Source organism: Kogia breviceps, chromosome 20 (genome assembly GCF_026419965.1).
Source record: "Kogia breviceps isolate mKogBre1 chromosome 20, mKogBre1 haplotype 1, whole genome shotgun sequence".
In the NCBI taxonomy this organism is placed as follows: Eukaryota; Metazoa; Chordata; class Mammalia; order Artiodactyla; family Physeteridae; genus Kogia; species Kogia breviceps.
The window spans coordinates 23809600-23834558 of record NC_081329.1 but is presented as its reverse complement, the minus strand read 5'-3'; the positions used below and the strand labels follow the sequence as shown (position 1 = coordinate 23834558).

The 24959-nt window shown below is 39.8% G+C and overlaps 2 protein-coding genes across 16 annotated transcripts in view; one reads left to right on the top strand and one right to left on the bottom strand.

The window, feature by feature from the left end:
* Positions 1-233: 233 nt before the first annotated feature.
* On the bottom strand, positions 234-10373 carry MAK16 (MAK16 homolog). Its single transcript, XM_067022402.1, has 10 exons — positions 9963-10373; positions 7359-7408; positions 7157-7266; positions 6991-7055; positions 6653-6804; positions 5851-5905; positions 2253-2327; positions 1456-1566; positions 631-696; positions 234-469 (listed from the first exon to the last, which is right to left on the bottom strand). The coding sequence occupies exons 1-10, from the start codon at positions 9975-9977 to the stop codon at positions 275-277; spliced, it is 894 nt and encodes a 297-aa protein (XP_066878503.1). The 5' UTR covers positions 9978-10373; the 3' UTR covers positions 234-274.
* Positions 10374-23777: 13404 nt separating this feature from the next.
* Positions 23778-24959, top strand: part of FUT10 (fucosyltransferase 10) — a 434768-nt gene continuing 433586 nt past the window's right edge. For 14 of the 15 annotated variants that reach the window (XR_010838419.1, XR_010838420.1, XR_010838423.1 and 11 more), the window contains exon 1: positions 23939-24028. The gene's annotated coding sequence lies outside the window, so the exon portion shown is untranslated. Of the gene's footprint in view, positions 24029-24959 lie in introns of all 15 variants that reach the window. The other variant, XM_067022399.1, reaches the window with a different exon arrangement.

Here is a 24959-nt window from a genome sequence, read left to right as displayed (position 1 = left end):
TACACCCACAAACTCATCTGTTACGTTTCTTGGGCTCAAGCTGTTACTTCAGCACATGTAACAATGCTATAAAAATACTCTGTTCACAATTTAGGCTTTTCTCCACTCCCTCCCAGGTTTTTTGCCCCACAGAAGTAGCATAAATATTAAAAACACAAATATTGTGTTAAAAACAAGATAAAGAGCAAAACCCAGAAGTGTGTATGTGTTTAAGATTAAAAAAAGGGAAGAAGTTCAAAATGTCCAGTCCTGTTTATAAACGTCTGAAGGGAAATCACATGGTTTTGGCCTTGGCCTCGGGCTCTGTCTCCAGTTCGTACTCTATCTCTACATACGCTTTTTTCCTCCTTAAAGGTCCTTTCAAGGGTGCTTTGCCTTTGTGTTTAGTGTCAACGGCCTTTTCTTCTTCCTCACTGGAGGATTTATCATCCTGATCTTCATCACCGCTGGCGTCCAGTTTATCCATGTCCTAATATGGGGAGGGAAAAAAATAGGAAAGACACTAGATTCATTCCCCAAACTGCCTATTTAGAACTAAAACTAGAGAATTTATCTGCTCTGTGTGACCAGAACTCCCCTCCTCCTTTTTTGTCTGAAGCCAAAGGACAGATTTTTACCCATGAACCTCACCTCAAAATCACTTATGTCACTCTCATCAACTTCATCATCTTCCACAAACTCTCTTTTTCCCACATCCTAAAATAAAATGTAACTGTTATGTTCAAGATACATAATGAAAATTCAGCTTAGACATCTGGTTTTATTCTTTGATAAGTGCAACAATAACATAAACAGAATGAGAGTCTACTTACTAGGCAACCAAAAATCAACTTATTTCCAAGTTTAATACTTCTGAATTTAAAACACTTTAGGGATATCAATTCTCATGCCTGATTTAAATCATTAGAGATAAAACATCCTCATTTTAAATGGTTAAAATCAATATACAGTACAAGAACACACAATTCTTTGCACATTCAATGAAAACTATTAATTTCAAATATTAAAAAATAGTTTACTACTAGGAAAAGTTACACCTGTGTACCTGTGTGAGTCTATTGTGAATCTACTTGTTAAATTTGCCCTTTACCTAAAAATACTATCATTTAAGTACTTCTCCTATATTAACAGTAAAATTAAGCCCTTTGTAAATTTCAGTAGGTTCTTTAATGTTATATTCCCTCAGCTAATAAGGACCCTTCATTTGTCATCTTGCAGGAAAAATTTTAGAATGCTAATAAATAAGATCAAATTGTTAATGCATAAATAGTTTGTTGGCTGAACCTGGAGAACAAAGCAGCCACTACTGAACCAAATTAATCAAAAATGATAGGAAAAAATAACCAAATATCTATTTTGGGTTAAGGAAATGAAAATGATATTCTCTCTCAATTACATAAAAATAGATCTCATCCCATAGATTACTGCTTGACAAAGCAAAAACACAAAGCTTACTTCTTTATCTTCTTCATCGTATTCCTCAGCATCTGAAGAGCCACTGTCTACCTCCTGCTGTTCCAGGGCCTTGTCGAAGGCATGGATGGGGAAGTTGTAGATGTCGCCGTACTAAAGAACATAATCGTGGGTCAGCTTTAACCACATTTGGATTTTATGCTTGAAGTCCACTGTCTAACAAGTATATTATTTTCCTCAGTGATTAAACAAGAATAATTAGTAATATTACTATATTATTTTCAGGCCTAGAGCCAGCAGTGTCTTTCAAAAACCCATATTTGACATTTAAATAATCAGTGATTAATACCAAACAGGCACCTTCTATAAAGGATGGATACCAGATCACTTAAAACTTAATAGTCTATAAAACCCATGGATTGGAACAAATGTAATTTTGCTGATAAAGGGGAAATAGTATATTTTATTCATGTTGTTTCTGTAAATGACATTAATTTTTCAAAAGACAATAAAAATTCATTTTAAAGAACCTTGAAAGACTAGGATGAATAGGCAGGAGATCTAGAATTGTTGTGTTTGGGAGGAGTTGGGAATAATGGCAAAAAAGGAAAGGTCTCTCTACTGACGTATCAAGAGTAACTAAAATATTTTATGTGCTTGATCAAGGAACTGAAATGAGGAAGCCAGGGCCTATATGATATTTATTTTATTCCAGTATCAAGGTGAAGATCTTTCTAGCATCTTTAAAAGTAAAACACATTTCCCACTATTCCTACATTACCTAGCATATTACCACCTAAAAAATAAAATCTGTACCCCAAAGTTCCTAGCTTTCTCACCGTATCTTGTTTCAGTCTCTCCAGCAATTCCTTTTCAATGGCGTTGTCCAGCTGAGCAGCTATTAATGCCTTTTCCTATAAGAGAAAAAGAGCAAACCCATTTACTTCATTAGACTAATTTTTCAGCCTGTAGAAGTGGAAGAAATCAAGTTTTTATGTGAAAGATGTAATCCCCTTTTCCCTCTTACTGTAATAGGAACTTCTGCCTGTCCAACCAGATATATATATCTTTTTAAAAATTCCTATGGTTTTATGAAAAAATTTTAAAAATAGTTTGATCATTTATTTTTTTAAAAATTTATTTGTTTGGTTGTACTGTGTCTTAGTTGCAGCTCGTGGGCTCCATAGTTGTGGCATGCGTGTGGGATCTAGTTCCTGGACCAGGGGTCGAACCTGGGCCCCCTGCATTGGGAGCATGGAGTCTTAACCACTGCACCACCTGGGAGGTCCCTTATGAATAGATTTCTAAATTAAATTCTACAAAGTCTTTGACAGATACACAAAGCAAGTAGGTCTACATACATTTAAGTGTCTCATAAAATTAGAAGTCCTGAAGCAGACTCCATAAAAGCTGCGAAAAGGAAACAGAGATCTTCACCCATTTACATTTTCTAAAACCATGTTAGATTTCATGTGATAGCTAGAAAGTTGATCAAAAAATCTCTTCAGTGGTCTTCTGTAGGAAATGATACATGGTATCAACCTTTACACAAACAAAACCTAAAAATATAACCTCAATCTACCTTTCTTACCAAAGATTGTGCATTAATTTGAGAGTAAAAATCACAGAGAATGTTAGTGTTACACACTGAAGCTATGTCAGGATGAACAATGCACAGGATCAGTTACAATGCAGGGAGGCTGGGAGCACACAGAGCAGTTAGAAGGTTACTGTGATCTACGTTTTCCCCTAAAGCGGGTGCTTACACCTCAGGGGGATCCACTGAGATGCAGCAAGCAAATAATTTAAAACATTTTTGTATATTTTTTTCTTTAAGCTATTAACTATTACACATTTTTAAGCATACTCACATAGCTGCCTTGACTCTGTCCATAAAGGAAATAGTTATGTGTCACGTTACAGTGAGCAAGATATGCCAAGGGAAAAAATAGTGCACAAAGAGTTTGAAAGTGGTGGTCTCACTCCTTTACTCAGATTATTGCAGCCTATAGCTATTTGCTTGGTTAAGTGGATTTATAGATGATATTGAATACTTTGCAATAAGATAGGGAGTAGTTTTAAAGATGTATGCTGGTTATTTAATGATTTAGTACTTTAAAAAGAGTTGTAAACTTAAAGAACCATGCATTTTTCACAAAAAGAAAAATGTTCCAGATTTGTCAACCTTTTCTAAGATGACAGATGGCTGTCAGCAGTATGTAATGTAGCAGAAGTTTTTTAATTTATTTTTAAAATTTATTTAATTTATTTATTTTTGGCTGCCTTGGGTCTTCGTTGCTGCATGCAGGCTTTCTCTAGTTGTGATGAGCGGGGGCTACTCTTCATTGCAGTATGCGGGCTTCTCATTGCAGTGGCTTTTCTTGTTGCAGAGCATGGGCTCTAGGCGCACGGGCTTCAGTAATTGTGGCACACGGGCTTAGTAGTTGTGGCTCGCAGGCTCTAGAGCACAGGCTCAGTAGTTGTGGCGCACGGGCTTAGTTGCTCCGCCACATGTGGGATCTTCCCAGACCAGGGTTCAAACCCGGGTCCCCTGCATTGGCAGGCGGATTCTTAACCACTGCGCCATCAGGGAAGCCCCTGTAGCAGAAGTTTTAAAAAATAAATACACTCACTCTGTTCTTTCAAAGAAAGGCAATATTTTAACAGTGAGTTTGAAAGAATTGTTTTTCAAAAAAACCCTTGTTCTGTGGCTAGAACATTTTAAAAAGTGATAACATCTATATGTGACATTGCTGAAAACGTGTCTTCTATAAAAACTGCAATCACACACTTAAAAAATTTGGAAATGGAATTTTCTTTTCTTTTTTTTTTTTTTTTTGTGGTACGCGGGCCTCTCACTGTTGTGGCCTCTCCCGTTGCGGAGCACAGGCTCCAGATGCGCAGGCTCAGTGGCCATAGCTCACGGGCCCAGCCGCTCCGTGGCATGTGGGATCTTCCCAGACCGGGGCACGAACCCGTGGTCCCCTGCATCGGCAGGCGGACTCTCAACCACCGCGCCACCAAGGAAGCCCTGGAAATGGAATTTTCTAGCCCATTTAAAAATCCAAATCTATTTCAGAGGGCTTCAAACTTATTTGGTAAAAATAGAAAATTTTAATTTCTTCTGAAAGGTTTGCAAGAATGCCTGTTTTGACTCAGGGAGGATGAAAACTCACTAGCCAGATTTAAACAAAAATGTCTGCATAATTGGTGGTGGAAAATGAAAAATGAACAGCAAGTACTAAATGCAGGCGCTCAAAAATGCCCTCCTTTCTCTCTGTCTCTGAGCTCTCTATCACTTATGACAGCCCTTAAAGGCAAATTTACACTGCTGAGAACCAAACCGTCACTTCACTATATCACAAACTTTTACTTATAATACACCTATTAGTGCAAATATACATATTATGTAATAACATTTACAAGTAATATATTGGGGAGCATATGTTCAAAAATTTTACTGATGGGGTGAGTGATCAAAAACGTTTGGAGATTCAATCCTGGGTTTCGGCACCAAAAAAATAAGTTTGGAGACCAATGATATAACAGGTTTGAGATACAGAACTCTATGTGATTAATGGAAACAAAAGCATCAAGATTATTAAAGCTGTTCCTTGATAGGGTATGACAAATGATGAGGTAAATGTCTGTTGGTGGAAGGATGGTAAGCAAAGCAAATAGCTAGAATGACTGAAAATGTGAACTTGTCAGGAAAAGCTAATTCCTGGGTGTTAAAAGCGTAAGGACACTCAGCGTGAGTGAGGTCTCATGAGGTGGACTGGCGGACTGCTCTCTATGACAAAGGCTGGAATTTCCTGACTCGATTTTCCATGGACAGCAAGATATTATCATCACTGTTCACTACTTCAGTAACAAAGCTGACAGGTTTACCTCAAAGAAACAAATGATCCCAATTAATCCCTTGCCAGCAACTTCAGAACCCCAAAAACCCAGTTTAGATGCCTAATATGACCTGAACCAACAGGAGGCTCCTTAAAAAATTTTTTTAAAATTCCATCTAGTGTGGATTCATCTAGTGAAACATTGTTATATTTCAACACACAACTACTAGTGTGTTTAATGAGAATGCTCAAAACTGGCTGAGGGTAATATGAAAAACATAAGATTGGCAACATACCAGAATTCTAAATCTGACCTCAAGAATTTCAGACAAGGAGTTGTGGATCTCTATTTAAGGTATTTTTTCTATTCTCCGTTACACACACCCCCAAAGCACCCACATTTTAACCTGCCCTGAAAGTCATAATCTTCAGATATGGAATATCAGATAGCATATGCAACTAATACTGCTGTCCATAATCTAGGGCCTGAACAGTTCACAGACGACAGCAGTGACTGAATCGTTCTCATGAGCCCTGACTACACAGCCCTACCCTCAGTGAAAATACAGAACCTACGATTATCAGAATAAGTTACCTCTCTTCTTTTTTCCCTCCGTTCCACCTTCTTACTCAAAGGAACAAGTTTCCTCCTATGGGAAATAAAACACATGATCAGAAACCCCAAGTATATGTTCTACACGATCCTTTTAAAAAAAAAAGATAGAAGAAAAAAAAGGATTGGAATTGATTTTGTAGGGCTCAGCTAAATATAGCAAGATTACATAAAATTTTCTAGATAGTTAATGCTATAAAAAGTCAGGCATTTTTACATATATTTGACATTGTTCATATACGTGGCTGTTTTTGTTTCTTTAGGCATCCTAAAACTTCTGAGGTCGTTTACAATGCTAAAAATTAATGCTTCTGCAAGCTAAGAAAAAATAATTTTCTACAGAAGACTGACATCTCTAGCTTTCTCTGCAGGTCACAATGAATTAGGGCCTATCACTCCTTAAAGACGGCATGCAATTAATTCTGTGGATTTCATATCACTTTAAAAAATAAGTTTTCAGTGAACCCAGAGTAAAGTTCTTACACTCCATTTCACATTTTTTAGATCATTTTCAACTCCCTTATTTTAGGATTCCCTCAGGGTTATAAAGACAGTTTTCTGAAGCTGATAATCAAGTTGTACTCTACTGTTTTTAAAAGCCTGCAAAATTAAAGGGCACAACTTTAATCTGTGGTAAAGCTACTGCTGCTTAGCATGTCATAAAAAATTACCCAAAGGTGAACTTAACAGAAAACATTACTAGAGGTTTCACAATATCTCAGCTTCATAATAAGATGCATGAAAAGGTAATTTAAAAACAAATAAATGAACGATCAATACTTACTGTCGCTTTAGTGTAAGTTTTCGAATTCGAATTAGGTACTGGGTGATCTTGGTGAATCTCTGCTTACATTTGTGTCGAATGAAACGGGGCCAGTAAATTAGATTTTCATCTATTTGCTCCAGTGCTTTCTCATAGTTTTTATGAAGCCGGACCTGTTAAACAGAAAGGAAGCTTGAAGGGCAACGGTAATATTAAGTCTTCACTGTTAATGACACTTATGGGGCCTAATAAGGATGGCTCCAAGAATTTAAGGTAGATGTGGTCAAGGAAGTGAGAAACGGATGTGGCCTTTTTGCTCTTGATCAATGGTCGTCATGATTTTATGTTCTAAGTCTTACCCGTTCCCAGAGACGCCTAGGGAAAGCTGCTCGTTCTATAACCTTCATATACAAGTAGCACTGTCCTGCAGAATAAATAGTTTTATTATTATTTACGGAGAGACTAAAGAATATCCTTTTAAAAGCTGTTGAGTACTTCTCTTGGAAGTTAAAACCGAGGAGTTACCTTTCTCTTCTTTGATAGTGGCATACTGACTGTTTGCCAGGGGACAGGACGACCGATTACACAGTCCAGTCAGGCTGTATTCATTTCTGCAAAAACTCTGAGTCTTGGTTCTAGAATGAAAGGAAAAGAGCAAAGATTATAAGATGGGATGCCAAGAGGGCAACTGACGGAATCTATATCCAAGTTGAAAATCTAGACTCACCTTATTTTGAAGGAACAAAATTGCTTGTTTCCTAGTGTATCCCAGATAACCTGCAAGACAAAGTAGAAACCCATTTCAATTGCTCTTACCTAACAGATGCCATATTAATCCAAGAGAACAATGTGCTAGGGCAGTACGCTGCTTTACTGAGGAAACGAGTCTTTGAAGAATGCGAGGACAAAGAAATGCTCTGTAAAATAGTCTGATTTATTTGTTTTTTTTTTCACAAATAACAGATTCTTGTAGGAAAAGTAAATACAAATTAGCAATAACCATAACCTTACTGCCCAGAGATACAATTTTGTAGTATTTTAATTTGTATATTATACCAACTAGCATGCCTACATGTATATTTTAAACAATGAGATTATATATATAGTAGTGACTTTTTTTTTTTTACTTAATGTGTTCATTATGCATCGTTGTCACACACTACTAGATTTTTGGATATACGTACCACACATACCATGATTTTATCTCATTGACAAGGAAGATCCTCTGTTGCTATCCTCCACTAACTCATATGCTCTATATTCATTCAGCATTTACTGTACACTTAATACCTATGTAAGACACTGATATTTCAAAGTCCTGACACACAGGAGGCACTCAAGCACATGCTGAATGAAGGAAGGTACAATCCTTAAAAAGTTTTTTCTTTCTAGCTACAGAAAAAGAGATGTAAACAAAGCATCACAAAGCAGCAATCTAAATGCCACAGTAGAGGTGTGTAACAGCATGCGAGCCTTTGAGTGAGCTGCCTTGAGGAATTGGGAAAGGCTCTAAAGTAGTCAAAGGGAAAAACACAAAGAAGCATTAAAGAATGGAACAACATTTTCGGAATTTTACAGGATGTATAAAATTGGCAGGGGATGGTGGGAAACAGGTAAGAGGAAATGAAACTGGAGAAGTAGGAGCTAATTCTGATTTGTGGCTTTAAATATCATCTCCAGGTTGATGACTCCCAGACTGTCATCTCCCGGTCAGACTTCTCTTCTGAGCACCAGATTTGTATATACATGCAGCTGCTTACTTGACATCTCCACTTGAATGTCTAAAAGGCATCAAACACATTCACAGGTCCAAATGGAGCTCTCAATTCCACACCTCTCAAAAGAATACTGGGTTCCTTCCCTAGTCTTCCCCACCTCCATAAATAAAACCACCACTGAACGGCTTGTTCAAATCCAAAAATCCCTTGATTTTTCCCTACTTCATTTCATCCATAACCAAGTCTTGCCAGTTACAATGATAAAACAGATCTCTAATTCATCCATTTCTTTTCATGACCACTCCCACCTTAGTTGAAGCTACTTTCATCATGCTCTAGCCTCCTTGCTTTCATTCTTTCTCTCCTTCAAAAGCCTTTCACACAACTAGAGACATTTTCACAAACGTAAATCAGATGTCACTTCTCATTTTAAAAAGCCTTAAAACACCTCCTCCAAGACTCTACATGATCTTGTCCTGCAAAGATACCCAACTTCACTCCCTACCTTTCTTCCCTTGATTTCTATAACAGTCACACTAATGACCTTTACCACATTCCTTCTCTCTTACCTCCAGATCTCTGTACTTTACTTTTCTTACTGCCCAGATTGATTGCTTTACCCTCAGCCCCCAGTGGCGGTTCCTTCTCATCTTTTAGATCTCGCCTCAGACACCTATTCAGAGAAACCTTCCCTAATCAGCCCTATCCGAAGTGGTCTCTCCTCATCACTCTCTACTTCATCAACCCGATGTTTCTTTCATAGTACTATTACACGGTTCAACTGTATTTAATTTGTTCACGTGTTTACTGTCTCCCCCGCCAGAGCTCCAGTAAAATAGAGGTCTTGGGCTTCCCTGGTGGCGCAGTGGTTGAGAGTCCGCCTGCCGAGGCAGGGGGCACGGGTTCGTGCCCCGGTCCGGGAAGATCCCACATGCCGCGGAGCGGCTAGGTCCATGAGCCATGGCCGCTGCGCCTGCGCGTCCGGAGCCTGTGCTCCGCAACGGGAGAGGCCACAACAGTGAGAGGCCCGCGTACCGGAAAAAAAAAAAAAAAAAAAAAAAAAGAGGTATTTTGCCTGGTTTAATAACAACCAAATCTCCAGTAATTACTCTTGGCACACTGTAGGCGCTTGAATATATCTCATACAAATAACTAAACGATTAAATCTAGGATGCTTCCAAAATTTTGACGCGGGCAGAAGTGGAGCAAACGTAAAAAAAAAAAACCTAACACAGGAAAAGCAGGTTGAAAAGTACCGTGCACATGGTTGAAAAGGATGCTTAAATTTGGTTTTAAACTTCACCGTACCGTGCCCCAGGCCGCCACCCACCCCCGACCCCGCCGCCTCCCGAGTCCCCAGGGGACCATACTTAAAGTCCTTCCTTGCTAGGCACCAAGGACTGGATACACCTACCCTGGGGGTTGAGGTGGCGGTGTCCTGACACCTTAACCCCGAAGGGCCCGGGTAGACACGTGAAAGCCCCACGCTCGGAAATCAGGGCTCTGGAAGCCCACCCGACGCTAATGGGCCAGGTGAGTAGGTGGCTTCTGAGTCCCCTAAAGCGACCGAGACACACTTCATAAAACCCGGGTGGCAGCGCAACAAGACTCACATCATCTGACTGCATCTTGTCAGCGGTTCAGCGGGCTGAGCCTGGCCAGGGCAGGGAAGCAACCATACTGATTCCGGAGAATCACTTCCGGGAAGCCCAGTCTCGCCTATCGCGAGAGTTCTGAGTTCTGCAAGAGGTATTACGCGGCGCCCCCTGTAGGTGTAACTTCCGCATCTGCCGCCAGGTCACCGCCGCCACCGGACTGTCACCGCCGCCACCGGACTGTCACCGCCGCCACCGGACTGTCACAGCGCGCTCGTACCGCTTAGGTGTTGTCCCCGGCTCCCCTTGGGACTGTAAACCCGGCTAAGGGCCCGTGGGAGCCCGCGCAGGAGCCGGCGGCATTTCGAAGGGCGGAGGCCGAGAGCGCCCCTGTCCTGCGAGCGGTTTGACGGTCCCTGAGTGTTAGCCGCCGGCCCCTCCCGCTGGGCCTTCCCTCCGCGGGGCGCGCATCGCCGCTGGCGGGGCCTCAGCTCTGGGCCATCGGGGCTGCAGTGTTCTCGCTCCTTCGCCCAGTCTGTGGACCTCAAACGCGGGCTTTTTAGACTTAAGACCCTCGCTTCCGCACTTACCCCCTCTTGTTTGGTGTGGTATTGGGTCCTGACTTTTGAAATTCTTGGGTCAGATATTTCAAAAACAATAGATTTTCCCCCCACACTTTTTCTTTTGACAGGGGAAGAAGAAAATCTTGACTAGCTCATACCGTTTTTCAAAAGAAAAGCCACTTCAATACCAGTAGAGTAAGAAAGGCACAATCCCAGAATAAGGATGACCCTTAGTTTGCATATCACATTATAAAATAATTTAGTATATCATAAATAGTATAATTTTGTTGCATGCAGATGAAAACTAGGCATTAGAACCACCCTGTTAGAAAGCATTGATTTAGCACTGGTTTGGGGAGCCAAATTTAGGTTATAAAAACCAACTTCAGTTTATTAGATGTTTTGGGGCACGTCAGTCAACCTTCAGCAAAGCTGTTTCCCATTAGAAAAATGGGTGTATGCAAGGACTACAGGTATTATTGTAACAAAGAAGAACAAACGTGACTCCACATTGGATCTGCTTCTTTTAAGTTCACCTTTCTATTCTCTTGCTTTGGCTACACCTTAATAACTAAAAGAATGTTGTCTGTAACCTGAAATATGCGGGACAGCCCATCCTCAAGGCTCTGACCTTTAAAGGTGTAACCCTTTCCCATTCATATAGAGAGAAAAAGTTGCACAGCAGAGAATAACGTTTGCCTTGTTGTAGGCTAATAGGAGCATCCTGACCTAGTGGACGGCTGCAAGAACAAAGGATTCTGGCCCCAAGAAGTTTGCAGCAGTCAGCCACACCCCTTCCCCCTTAGTGTAAAGAAAGCCTGAGTCCCCTATCTTCTGCATCCGTCGGCTTTCCGAATAAAATCGCTCTTCCTTGCTTCAGTAACTCAGCTTTTGATTCATTGGCCTGCCATGCAGCGAGCAGTAGGAGCTTGGACTTGGTAACAGTATGTTAAAAGCATAGTTTACATTGCTTCCTAAAAAAACAGTGTGATGGTTCTCACTAGCCTACTGCCTTAGGCAAGGCTGGTTTAGAGACCAGAGGGAAGTCATACTATAAATACCCGTACCCTTTTATGTTAGTAAAATCAAGTTTAAAACTTGATTGGAAGTTTGGAAAATGTGGAAGAACTCAAAAGCTGGACGAGACTCACCACCTGTACTACAGCACACTCCCCGAATTAAGTAGGGGAAATAGTGTACGTTTTCAGTATGATTTACTATAACACTCCGTCCCTGCGCACCACCAACAGGTGAGTCCCGTAAATAATTTTTTAAAATTGAGGTGTAATTGACCTATTACATGAAATGTTATGAGTAAGATTTTGGAGATTTTAATGCAAAGCTGCTGTTCATGACTTTTGTGTATAGTGAGTTGACTGTAGTATTTTACTATTGTCTGTTTAAAAAAAGAAAACCTAACTTATATCCCCTTTCAACTTTATTGTATTTAATTGGAACAGATTGTGTGTGTGTGTTTTAGAATACAGACTAATACTGATTTTTTAAAAAAAATCTACTCTCAGCAACTTTCAAGTTTGCAACAGTATGATTAACTACAGTCACCATGCTGATTATATGTTTTATATATATATATATATATATATCCCCATGACATATGTATATATATATAATCTCCCCATGACTTTATAACTGAAAGTTTGTGCCTTTTGTCCCCCTTGGAGCATTTTGCCCCCATCCCACCCCTCCCCTCTGGCCACCACCAATCTGTTCTCTGTATGAGCCCTGTTGTTTTGTTTTGTTTTGAGGTTCCATATGTAAGTGAGATCGTAGGGTATTTGTCTTTCTCTGACTTATTTAACTTAGCATAATGCTCTTAAGGTCCATCCATGTTGTTGCAAATGGTAGGGTTTCATTTTTTATGGCTGAGTAATACTCCATTGTACATGTATACTACATTTTCTTTTAAAATTCATCCATCGATAGACACTTAGGTTGTTTCCATATCTTGGCTATTGTAAATAATACTGCAATGAATATGGGAGTGCATGCATCTTTCTGAGTTAGTGTATTCATTTTCTTTGGATAAATATCCAGAAATGGAATTACTGGATCACATGGTGGTTCTATTTTTAATTTTTGGAGGAACTTCCATATTGTTCTCCACAGTGGCTGCGCCAATTTACATTCCCACCAACAGTGCAAGAGGGTTCCCTTTTCTCCACATTTTCACCAACACTTGTGTGAGTGAGAGGGTATTTCATTGTGGCATTGATTTGCATTTCCCTGATAATTAGTGATGTTGAGCATCTTTTCATGTACCTGTTGGCCATCTTGTGTGTCTTCCTTGGAAAAATGTCTATTCAGATCTTCAGCCCTTTTTTTTTTTTTTTGCGGTACGCGGGCCTCTCACTGTTGTGGCCTCTCCCGTTGCGGAGTGCAGGCTCCGGATGCACAGGCTCAGCGGCCATGGCTCACGGGCCCAGCCTCTCCGCGGCACGTGGGATCTTCCCGGACCGGGGCACGAACCCGCGTCCCCTGCATCGGCAGGCAGACTCTCAACCACTGCGCCACCAGGGAAGCCCTTCTGCCCATTTTTTAATCAGATTGTTTGTGGGTTTTATTTGCTATTGAGTTGTATGATTTTTTAAAAATATACTTTGGATTTTAACCCCCTGTCAAACATGATTTGCCAGTATGTTTTCCCATTTAGTAGGCTGCCTTTTCATTTTGTTGATGGTTTCCTTTGCTGTGCAGATGCTTTTTAGTTTAGTGTAGTCTCACTTGTTTGTTTTTGCTCCTGTTACCTTTCCTTTTGGTGTCAGATCTGAAAAATCATCTCCAAGACTGATAAGGGGCTTACCACCTACGTTTTCTTCTTGGAGCTTTATGGTTTTAGGTCTTACATTCAAGTCTTTAATCCATTTTGGGTTGATTTTTGTGTATGGTGTAAGACAGTTGTCCAGTTTTACTCTTTTGAATGTGGCTGTCCTGTTTTCCCAGCACTATTTATTGAAGAGATAGTCCTTTTTTCATTGTATGTTCTTCGATCTTTGTTGTAAATTAATTGACTGTATAAGCATGGATTATTTCTGGGCTTTGTATTCTGTTCCAATGATCTGTGTGTTTGTTTTCATGCCAATAACATACTGTTTTTTTATTACTATAACTACATAATATAGTTTGAAATCAGGGGGCATGATGCCTCCAGCATTGTTCTTCTTTCTCAAGATTGTTTTGGCTCTTTGGGGTCTTTGTGGTTCCATACAAATTTTAGGATTATTCTGTTTCTCTGAAAAATGCCATTGGAATTTTGATAGGGATTACACTGAATTTGTAGATTGCTTTGGGTAGTGTGGACACTTAAACAATATTAATTCTCCTAATACATAAGCACAGAATATCTTTACATTTATTTGCATGTTCTTCAGTTTCTTTCATTAATGTCTTACAGTTTTAGTGTACAGATCTTTCACTTCCTTGGTTAAATTTATTCCTAGGTATTTTATTCTTTTTGATGCAATTGTAGATGGGATTGTTTTCTTAATTTCTCTTTTTGATAGTTCATTATTAGTGTATAAAAGGCAATAGGTTTTTGTATATTGATTTTGTATTCTGCAACTTACTGAGTTCGTTTTTTAGTTGTAACAGTTTTTTGGTAAATAATCTTGACTTGCAACCAACCTTAGAAATGGCTCTTAACAAGTTTTCCTCCTAAAGAGTGAGGACTTCACATGGAAATGCAGAATGTAGAAACATCCTCAAAGCGAGAAATATTTTTTAAAAAATAATTACCAGTAATACAAGAATGTAGGCTAGTTTATTTTATAAAGCCTATTAAGTGAGAAGTAAATGTTTTCGTTCATTCCTCTCCTTCCATAAGCCTTTAGTTAATTCATCAAATAATTTGGAGCACCTGCTATGTGCCAGATACAGTTCTAGGTGCTGGAGATGCAGCAATGAAAAAAAAATAGTATCTATGCCCTCATGGAGCTTACTTGGTAGCAAGGAGACAGATAGTAAGCAAATAAACAAATTATATGATGTGATGTCAGGTGGTGGTAATGTTATAAAAAAATAATAAACGTAGGTCAGTGAACAGAGATGGAAAGGGTGACGCTTTTTTAGAATGGGTAATCAGAGAAGGATTCAGAGGAAATGGTATCTAGGGAACCTCAGTGAAGTGAGGGAATAAGTCATATGAAAACGTATGAGTATCTGTTAAGGCAAATAAAGAGCAAATGCAAAGTCCCAGAGATAAGATGCTTGGAGTGATCAAGGAGTAGCACGGGGAACGTGTGGGCCAGGGGGTGGTGAGAAAAGGGGAGAGAGGAAGGACATGAGACTGGGAAGCAGGCGGGGGCCAAATTAGGCTCAAGTGTAGTCAGCCTCGCCTTCACAGTAAAACAAACTGGAGGCTCTCAAGAATCCTGACACCAGATTTCTACTTCAAAAACTTTGTCGAGACAATTTTTTTTAGTGGAGAGATATATCATGTTCAAGACTTGAATGTTTAACTATCATTAACAAATCTGTTCTCCACTGCTTGATCTATAGATCCGGTGCCTTCTACATCATAATCCCAATAAGATGCTTATAGAATTTGACAAGCTGATCGTGAAGTGTATATGGAAATGCAAAGGATCTAAAAGAAATAGAAAAAAATATGTATGTGTAGGGCTCTGTGTGTGTGTGTGTGTGTGTGTGTGTGTGTATACAGACATACGCACAAACACACACATAGACCAACAGAGAAAGAATGGCCAAGCAAATGGCACCAAATGTTAACAGTGGTTGAGTTTAGGTAGTTAGAAGGTAGTAGGATATATTTTTAAGGTATGGTTCACAAGATTTGCAGATGGATTGGATGTGGAATGTGAGAGAAAGCAAAGAGTCAATGATGACTCTGCCATTTGGGGTCTGAGCAGCTAGCTAGGTGACCAGAGTGCGCTGGGAAGTGTGCGAATTTGCTGGGTGGTCAGTTTTGGACTTGTTAAGTTCAAAATGCCAAAGTAGATATCCAAGTGAAAATGCTGAAAAGACAGTTAGTATACAACTCTGGATTCAGGGGAGTAATAGCAGTATAGATATACATTTGGAGCTCATTAAAACCATGAACCTGGTGAGATCACCTTAGAGCTGTAATGTTGACATTTTTTTCTGGGGTGCTCCCTAAAATAATTTTGGAAAACTGTGTGCTGCATCACACATTATTAAACTGATACCTAGGAATTTTCATCGTAAATGTAAATAGTTAAAATTATGTAATTTATGGTATATTATAAACATGGACATTTTAGAAGATTACATTTAGATTCTTGGAACCTAAATATCATAGAGATTTGAAAAGCAAAATCTTTAATTAAAAAAAAACCAGAATAAACCCTAACAGTCAGAAATATTATATAGTTCCCCTTCTTCTTGAACAAAAATATACTCTATTTCCTCAACAGAATATTATCCTAATGTAATATATTTTTAATCTTGAGAAGTGCTTTATTGATTATCCTATCATATTCCCTACCAGAAATATTGTTATAAATTGAAATAGTGTTTAAAAAATATCCTGTAATCTTAAAGCTCTATGTATTAAGAAAAAAACGTTATGGAATGGGTTATCGTTGCGATTATTATCAGTAGAAAATTGACAAAGACACTTCTGTTAGAACTTTTCAACATGTCTCATATGTCTCTTAAATTTTATTATAGTCAGTTATGTATTGCCCTCCTTTTTAATGGTTCCTGGACCATTTTTCCTCCCCACACCCCTGTGAAACTGTTGAAAGCTTTGCTCAGCATCTCAACATCCTTTCAGCTACATATTTCTGCTCACCTTCTAGGCCTTTGGGCTGCCACCTTCAAAATGTAGGTTCCTTGAGGGTATAAGTGGGCTCACCACTCTGGCTTTCCCTTCCCTTCAGGATGTAAGCCTGGCAAGTGTTCATATTTTGTCATCTTTTCATCATATTCTGTCAGCTTTAACAATTGTTCTTGGTAGTAGGGTGGGTCAGAAATAAGTTAGACTACTTTGGAGACTTTCTTGATAATTTTTAACAATGGTAATATCAACCACCTTCAAGGGAGATAGCTGTCCTGCTACAAAACACCTAATTGTGAGGCACAGAACAGATGAACAAGGTGAATACCACTTCCTGACAAGATATTAAAATTTATTTTAAAGATATAGTATTTGCAGCAATGTGCAATGGCACCAAGTTTTAGAAAGATAATAGTGGAACAGAACAGAGAACCAGAAACATTTCTACTCATAGAAGGAAAGCCAATATATGATAGAGGTGGCATTGCTGATTAGTGCAGACTGGATGAATTATGAATAAGTTGTGTTGGGACAATGGGTCATTCATGTGGAAAAAGATAAAATTGGATATTGTATTATAAATATAAAAATTTATTTCATAGAAGAATAAAGACCTAAATGTGAAAACAAAATATTAAAAAGAAAATAGAGGAGGATATCATTATGATCTCAATGTAGAAAAAGATTTCTTAATTAGGTTACAGATAGCATAGACCATAAAGGAAAAGATTAGTAATTATGACCTTTCACAAAAATGAAAGGCTTGTGGGCATTAAAAGTCATAATAAAGGGACTTCCCTGGTGGCGCAGTGGTTAAGAGTCCGCCTGCCAATGCAGGGGACATGGGTTCGATCCCTGGTCCGGGAAGATCCTACATGCCGTGGAGCAACTAAGCCCGTGCGCCACAGCTACTGAGACTGAGTGCCACAACTACTGAGCCCATGCGCCACAGCTACTGAAGAATAAATAAAATAATAAAATGAAAAGAAAAAACAGGGACTATAAGCAATTTGAAATGTATATTATTGAAGAAGAATTAGAATCCTGAACACATGATGAATTTCTATTAATCAATAAAAAAGAGAGAAACATCAACAGAAAGTGGGCAAAATATGTGAGTAGGAACATCACAGAAAAAGAAACACAGGTGGTCAATAAACACAGGAAACGTTGTGCTCATTCTAACTTATAATTGTGAAACGTGAATTACAAATATAACTAGATACCATTTTACATCAGTAGAATGTCCAAAGTACACCCCATCAATCATAAAATCACAGATGGAGAGGATAAACCAAAATTCTTATTCTGATATGATATATACAATATACACAACTCCACTTATGAAGTATCCTCACCAAAAACCAATCTGATTTTGAATCTGATTAAGTTTCATGATTTAAATATCATTTTGCATGAAATAGGAGGGATGTAGGAATATTGTTGGATGACATCATAGCCATGTGTTGGGAAAGGTCATCAGAAAGACGTGACCCCAGGTTTGGCCTTCAATCTCGACCCGGGCATTCAGCGGCTGCTCACTCCCTCCCCTGTCCTTGGAATGTGCCCTCTGCTTGCCTTCCCCAATCTAGAAGCTGCCCAGGGACACAGCCTGGAGACAGTCATGCAATGTTGAGACCACATGGACTGTGTACATGACCAAGCCCAGTTAAACTTCTGTGTAAACTTGTAAGATTTGGTGGGTGGGTACGGAAATCTACTTGGCTTACGGCCTCCGATGTAAGTTCCTTTGCTTATTGAACCTGCTGCCCACCAGTCTGGAGCGGTCTGCCTCTTTGGTTTCTCCCTTCCCTGCTTATGGTGGCAGTGGTGCTGGGGCGGGGTGGTGATTTCACGTTTCACCCAGGAAGCTCCCGGGGAGGCTGAGAACCAACAGTGGAAGAGTGAGCCAGGAGACCAAAGAAACGGGCTGTAGGAAAGAGGGATCCACAGGGGAGATCCCAGGTGGGCCCTCCACCTCTCCGTGGGCAGGCGTGGCCGATGTGTGGGATGCCTGTGGGCCAATGCATGAGTACGGGGGAGCCCTGAGAACTTCGGCTGCTGCCATGCGCTGTTTAAGGAATTGTGCAGAGCGCCCTGTGACAAAGAAGGGAAACTTGTGGCTGCCATGGGGGGGCTGGCCTCTACTGGGGGCAGTTCGGGCTGGACATCGATGCCCAGCTAGAGGCTGAAATGAAAGTTAAAACGTTAAAGGAAGAGCTGAGGTACGGAAGGATGTGCAGTATCCATTGCTCTGCTAGCTGTGGGCTGGCACACAGGGTGGGAGAGCAGGTTGGTAAGTTTAGACACCTGACCTTGTGACAAAACCTGGTTAGGATACCAAGATGTGGAGTTGAAGTGATTGATGAGAAAAGAACAAAAAACCTCTTGCCATCTGACTCCTAATACAAAGGGAAACTTTAAATAACAATTACCCCAAAGCCTAGGAGAAAACTTACATTTTTTTCTCTGTCTCTTGTGGTTGTAAATCTTACCGTGTTTTTAAAATGTAAACACCCCAGGAGTTAAACAAAACATTGCCCATAGATACTAAAAAAAAAGGGGGTGGGTGAGTGGATGGAGGGCATTTTCATAAAAGTTCTCTTGCCAAAATCGATTTTTAAAAGAACTAAGGTTTTGTTTTGCTTTTTTTGTTTTAAAAGCTAGTAGAAATAATAAGGATGAAAAAAAATCAGTGTATATAAAAAGTAGAATGTGTGTTTCTGGTAAAAGAAGGGTGAGATGCACTTCTGGTAAAGAAAATAAAATATGTGTTGTTTTGTTTTTAGATAAAAAAAGTTGCACAACGTAAAAGCTGAGATTTATGCTTTATTGGAGGACATTAGTGAGGAACTGTTGCAAAGAGGTAAGGGAGGAACCTAAATATAGGAGTTTTTGCGACAAACCAACCAAAACAAACACACAAAAACTGTGTAGTCAAACCTCAAAAGATTACTGCTAATCACAAAAACAGACATCTCATAGTCTGCCTAGAATACAAAGATTTTGTGTTTAAAAAATTTTTATCAGCTCTTTAACCATGGCTATTTTAAAGTCTTTTATCATTTATAGACAATTATTGTTTTACTGTGATGCTTTTACAAAGGTGTTTCTACAGAGGTGCTTCACCTTCAAAGAGATTTATACATATAAAAAAAAGCTCCAACAAGTACATATTTCTGATAACTAAGATCAACTTGCCTTCACGTGGGAAAGACAATAATAAACCTTTCAGGTGCTTCCCGCAGGTTACCTACACAGGTTACCCATATGTCATGGGATGGTAACCCAAGACCTGCCCCTGGTCTCCTTCCTCACATTATTAAAACAGGCCAGTTACATTAATGATATAATATTAACACGTGAAGACTTGCCTCTGTTGCAGGACACTTTGTAGGCTTTGCTGAAACATATGGGGAAAAAAAGAAAAAAAAAAAAAGATGGACAGTGAACCCGGGGAAAATTAAAGCTCCAGACACCATATAAGGTTCTGAAAGTCATTAGATCAGATAAGATGCAAGTTAGCCCCAACATGGTTTTTGGTAAAATACAAGACTGTAAAACTCCTAAAAATGTAAAAGAATATAAGCCTTTGTAGGGGGTTGGGGGTTTTAGAGAACTTTTATTCCCCGCCTGCCACAATGCCTCCAACCCTTATGCCATCTGGTAAAAAAAAAAGGACATGTGAGCAACTGGGGGTCAGAGCAGTAAGCCACCTTTAAAAAATAAAAAATACTAGTAAAACAGATTAAAGCTCTGGACATGTCCCAAGCAGGACTACATTTGAGTTAGATGTGTCTGTGAATCCACAAGGTCTGGGTCAGATACTATGACAGAGATGACAAAAGAGGAAAACGCCCCTAAGATTTTGGTCCCAGCTCTGAAATGGCACAGAACCCCAACCTAGAATCCTATAACCAGTAAAAATATGGAATGAAGGAGAAATCAAGACATGCTCAGATGAAAAACTAAGAGAATTTGTCACTGGTAAATGTATCCTAAAAGAATGGGTAAAGGAAGTTCTCTAAACAGAAATGATCAACATTGGAGTATCAGGAGGGAAGAAAGAACATGGTAAGAAAAATTATGGATAAATACATTAGGTTTTGCTTCTCTTCTTGAAAGTTCTAAATTATGTTTGACAGTTAAAGCAAAAGTTCTAACATTGTTTAATGTGGTTCTAAATGTATGTAGAGGAAGTACTTAAGACAGTTATGTTATAAATGGTGAAGGGTAAAGAAATGTAAAGGGAAATAAAGCAAACCTAAATGTGTATGCACCAAACAAAAGAGCTGCTCAATATATAAAGCAAAAACTGATAAAACTGAAAGAAGGAATAGACAAATGCACAATTTTAGCTGAACACTTCAACAATTGATAGAACAACTAGACAGAAAAGCAGCAAGCATATAGAAGACCTCAACAACACCATGAATCAATGGGATCTAATCAACATTTATAAATTACTCCATTCAACAATAGAATGCATTATTTTCAAGTGTACATGGAACATATACCAAGATAGACCATATCCTGAGCCATAAAACAAACCTCAAATTTGGAAAGAACTGAAACCATACAGAGTATGTTATCTGCCTACAATGGAATCAGACTAGAAATTAATAGCTGGAAGAATAACAGAAAATTTTCCAAACACGTGGAAAGTAAATAATATATTTATAAATAATGAATGTAGTTCCAAGGAAAATCAATGCATACATTGAACTGAATGAAAATTAAAAATACAACATCTCAAAATTTGTGGGACACAGCTAATGCAGTGCTGAGAGAAAAATTTATGGCATTAAATGCAAATACATTAGGAAGGAGGAAAAGTACCAGTAATCTAAGCTTTTGACTCAAGAACCAAGAGAAAGAAGAGCAAAATCGACCGCAAGCAAGCAGAAGGGAGGAATAATAAAGATAGGGACAGAAATCATTGAAATTGAAAACAGGAAAACAATAGAGAAAATCAGTGAAACAAAGAGCTGGTGCTTTGAAAAGATTGACAAACTTGTAGGGACTGACAAATTTAAAAAGAGAAAAGACATAAATTTCCAATATCAGGAATGGAACAGGGGATATCACTAAAAATATCAAATGGATAATAAGGGAATACTATGAACAAATTTACACACATAATCTGACAATTGTGATGAAATGAAACAATCCCTTGAAAAACACAAACTACCACGATTTCCTGAATATGAAACAGTAAAAAGTGAGCCATGCAAATGCCTGGGGAACGACCATTCTAAGCATATGAACAAGCAAATCCAAAGGGGCTGTGTTTGGGCATGCTTGGTGTATCTGAGAAACAGCAAGGGGGCAGTGTGGGTGGAAAGCAGTGAGTGAGCTGGAGAATACTGGGAAAAAAAAATTGGAGAAGTAGCTAAAAGCCAGATCGTATAAGACCTTATAGTTCATGACTTTATTTTACATGGCTATTTTTGAGTGGAATATGGACATGATCTGATTTGTGATTTGAAAGGATCACTCCGGCTGTCATGTGGAGGCAAGTGTGAAAGCAGGGAGCTGTTGGGAAGGTATTATAGTAGTCAAGATGACATGATGTTGACCATCTTTTCATATGCTGATCTGCCATCTATATATTTTCCTTGGTGATGTGTTCAGGTCTTTTGCCCATTTTTTAATTGGGTTGTTTGCTTTCTTATTGTTGAGTGTTAAGAGTTCTTTATATATTTTGGATAACTGGACTCTATCATATATAACTTTTGCAAATATTTTCTCCTAGTCTGGACTTGTCTCATTCTCTTGACCTTTATTATCTTTAATGTCCATGGGGCTGGTAGTGATGGCCCTTCTTTTATTTCTGATATTAGTAATTTGTGTCTTCTTGCTTTTGTATTGGTTAGCCTAGGTAAGGGTTTGTCAATTTTATTGATCTTTTCAAAGAACCAGCTTTTGGTTTCATTGATTTTCTGTTAATTCCCTGCTTTCAATTTCATTGATTTCTGCTCTAATTTTTATTATCTCTTCTCTTCTGCTTACTTTGAATTTAATTTGCTCCTCTTTCTTTAGTTTCCTACAGTGGAAGCTTAGCATATTGATTTTAGATGTTTTCTTTTCTAACATTCAATGATATAATTCAGTGTTACAATTTTCCCTCTAAGCTCTGCTTCCACTGCATCCCACAAATTTTGATAGGTTATATTTTCATTTTCATTTGGTTCGAAATATTTTGATTTCTCTGGAGAATTTTTCTTTGACCCATGTGTTATTTAGAAGTGTGTCGTTTAATCTTCAAATATCTGGGGATGTTCCAAAATATTGCCAAGTATTTTAGAATATTTCTGTTACTGATTTAATTGGTTTAATTCTACTGTGGTCTAAGACCATATTTTGTATGATGTCTATTCTTTGAAATATGTTAAGGTGTGTTTTGTGGCCCCGTATACCTGTCTTTTGATGTACATATGTATGCATGTTTTCTAGGCATGTACCTTGGAGTAAAATTATTTGACTCTAGTAAATACTGATAGACAAGTTTTCCAAAGTGGCTGTAACAATTACACCCCCACTAAGAGTGCACAAGAGTTCCTTGCGTTCCACAGCTTTGCCTTTGCTCTGTATTATCAGTTTTAAAATCTGTAGCCATTTTGGTGGGTGTGTAGGAGTGTATCATTGTTGTGTTAAGTTGCATTTCCCTGATGGTTAACGAAGTTAAGCATCTTTTCACGTACTCATTGGCTATTTGGATTCCTCTTTGGTGAAGGGCTGTGTGTCTTTGGTCCCTTCCCTCCCCCTTTCTATTGGATTGTGTTTTCCTTATTGCACTGTAGATGTTCTTGCTTTATTCCGAATATGAATTCTTTGATAAATCGATCGCAGATTTCTTCACCTACTCCCTGGATTGTTTCCAATTCTTTTAATAGTGTCTTTTGATGAACAGTATTTCTTACTTTTAATGACATCCAGTTTATCAGTCTTTCCCTTTGTAATTTGGTGTTTTCTAGAAGTTGATATCATTAGTATCAACCTGCTTTTACAGAGAAGTTAATTGAGGTGCTTGGCACTGGAGCTCTCAGGACCTGGAGAGTGAGGCAGGCCTCGGGCAGCAATCACTGTCAGGTTCCTGCAAGTGTGCCCAGCATGTGCGTGACTCTGAGGGGCCATCCCTCCTCAGATTTTGATCCCTAGATGCCTCACCTCGGTCCTGGCCCTCCCAAGGTCTCGAAAGACCTCCCTAGGTTTATCACTTCCTGTCTAGACTAGGCCAAAATAATTTTAATTGGGTTCTCTGAATTTGGAATTCAGTAGCTAAAAGTCAGTTTTCCTTCTCCAGTAAAATAGAGCTAAATGATCATCCTGCTCAGTCTGCCAAACACTGGCAGCTGATTAAAGGTACCCAGGCCTCTGCTTTGCTTAAACGGTTCTCAGTTTTCCTGAAGAGGTGACTTTGAAGGAGCTCCACTGTTACGAGTTTGAGAAGCAGAAGAAACAGGGTCTCAGGAGCCTCCCAGGAACTTGAGAGGCTTGCGGCGCCCTGGGCTGGCAAGTGAGGGGCGGGCGTGTGTTTTCCCAGAACCGAGGTGCCGCAGGCTTTTACACGGGGCATCCGTGAAAACCCGGATCCGGGATCTCTGGGCCTGGACGCGCCGAGGGTTATCCCCTTTCCCAAATCTCCTCTCCGAGTCTTCGCCTGAGCTCCGGCCGGGCGCAAACTGAAAGTGAAAAACCGCGGGGCTGCAGCCGGCCGTGGGAGCCTACTTCTCCGTGACGAGGTGAGTGTGAACCTCTGGGTCTTTCCTGGCTTGAGCAGTGGCTTGGTGGGAGCAGAGTCGCGGTGCCGAGAAACGAAAAGAGACTTGGCTGACGCGCGCGGGAGCTGGGACGCGGCCCACCGGACTCACAGCCGTAGGAAACCTCTTTGTGCCCAGACCGGAGTGTGTGTCGGAGGAAGGCGGAGTAGCACGCTGAGGAAGAATCCACGTCTGCCTTGGGAAACCTTGGGCAGTGCTTTCCAGGGACACTGCCTGAGGTGCAAACCCATCTGGCTGCTGAAAAGCACAGGTGGGAGGCAGGTGATGAGCAGGGGCCTCGGCGGGAGCCCCGGGAAGCGCGCGGGTTCCCGTCGCCTCCACCCCTACCCCCCTCCCAAGGAAGGTTTTCGCGTACCTCCCCGTCCGCCACGATCTTCGCAGCCCCACCAATTCCAGAAACTAACTCCGCCTCTGTGCTTTGTGAACGGCTTCCTTCTTCCCCGTGTCTTGACTGAGAATCACTTGTTGCTAAATTTGTGTGCTGAAGTAGGAGCGATTCTGGCTGTCGAGCTGTAGAGAGCATTGCGTATTTAACGGAGAAGACGCTCCGCGAGAGTCCCCGGCACTGTAGGCTTTGTTTATCATATGCAAGCCATTTCCTAAGTATTTTTGCACCTGATTAGCGCCCTCAGAACTCAGCTAGTGTAATGTATAAAAAGAACATTGGTGTGATTTTAAGACATTTTGGGGAGATCTTTTAACACTTGTTTAATATACAGCAAATGCCACGCAAAATGAGTGTTATGCTCCAGCAGGCCCCAACTGTCACAGCGGCCTGCTATAGTTGGGTAGAGTAGTATGCATGTCGTGACTTGGATTGTTCATTTCATTTGAGGGCTGCTTGTAATTTTGAATCTGGCAAGTTGGTCTTCAGGACCTCAATCTCCTTGTA

Excerpts from the sequence above, each read along its gene's own strand:
- MAK16 (XM_067022402.1), bottom strand. Across the intron at positions 7,267-7,358 it reads TTTTGTTCCTTCAAAATAAG|AACCAAGACTCAGAGTTTTT; the intron begins GTGAGTCTAGAT and ends CTTTCATTCTAG. Across the intron at positions 7,056-7,156 it reads CACTATCAAAGAAGAGAAAG|GACAGTGCTACTTGTATATG; the intron begins GTAACTCCTCGG and ends TTTATTCTGCAG.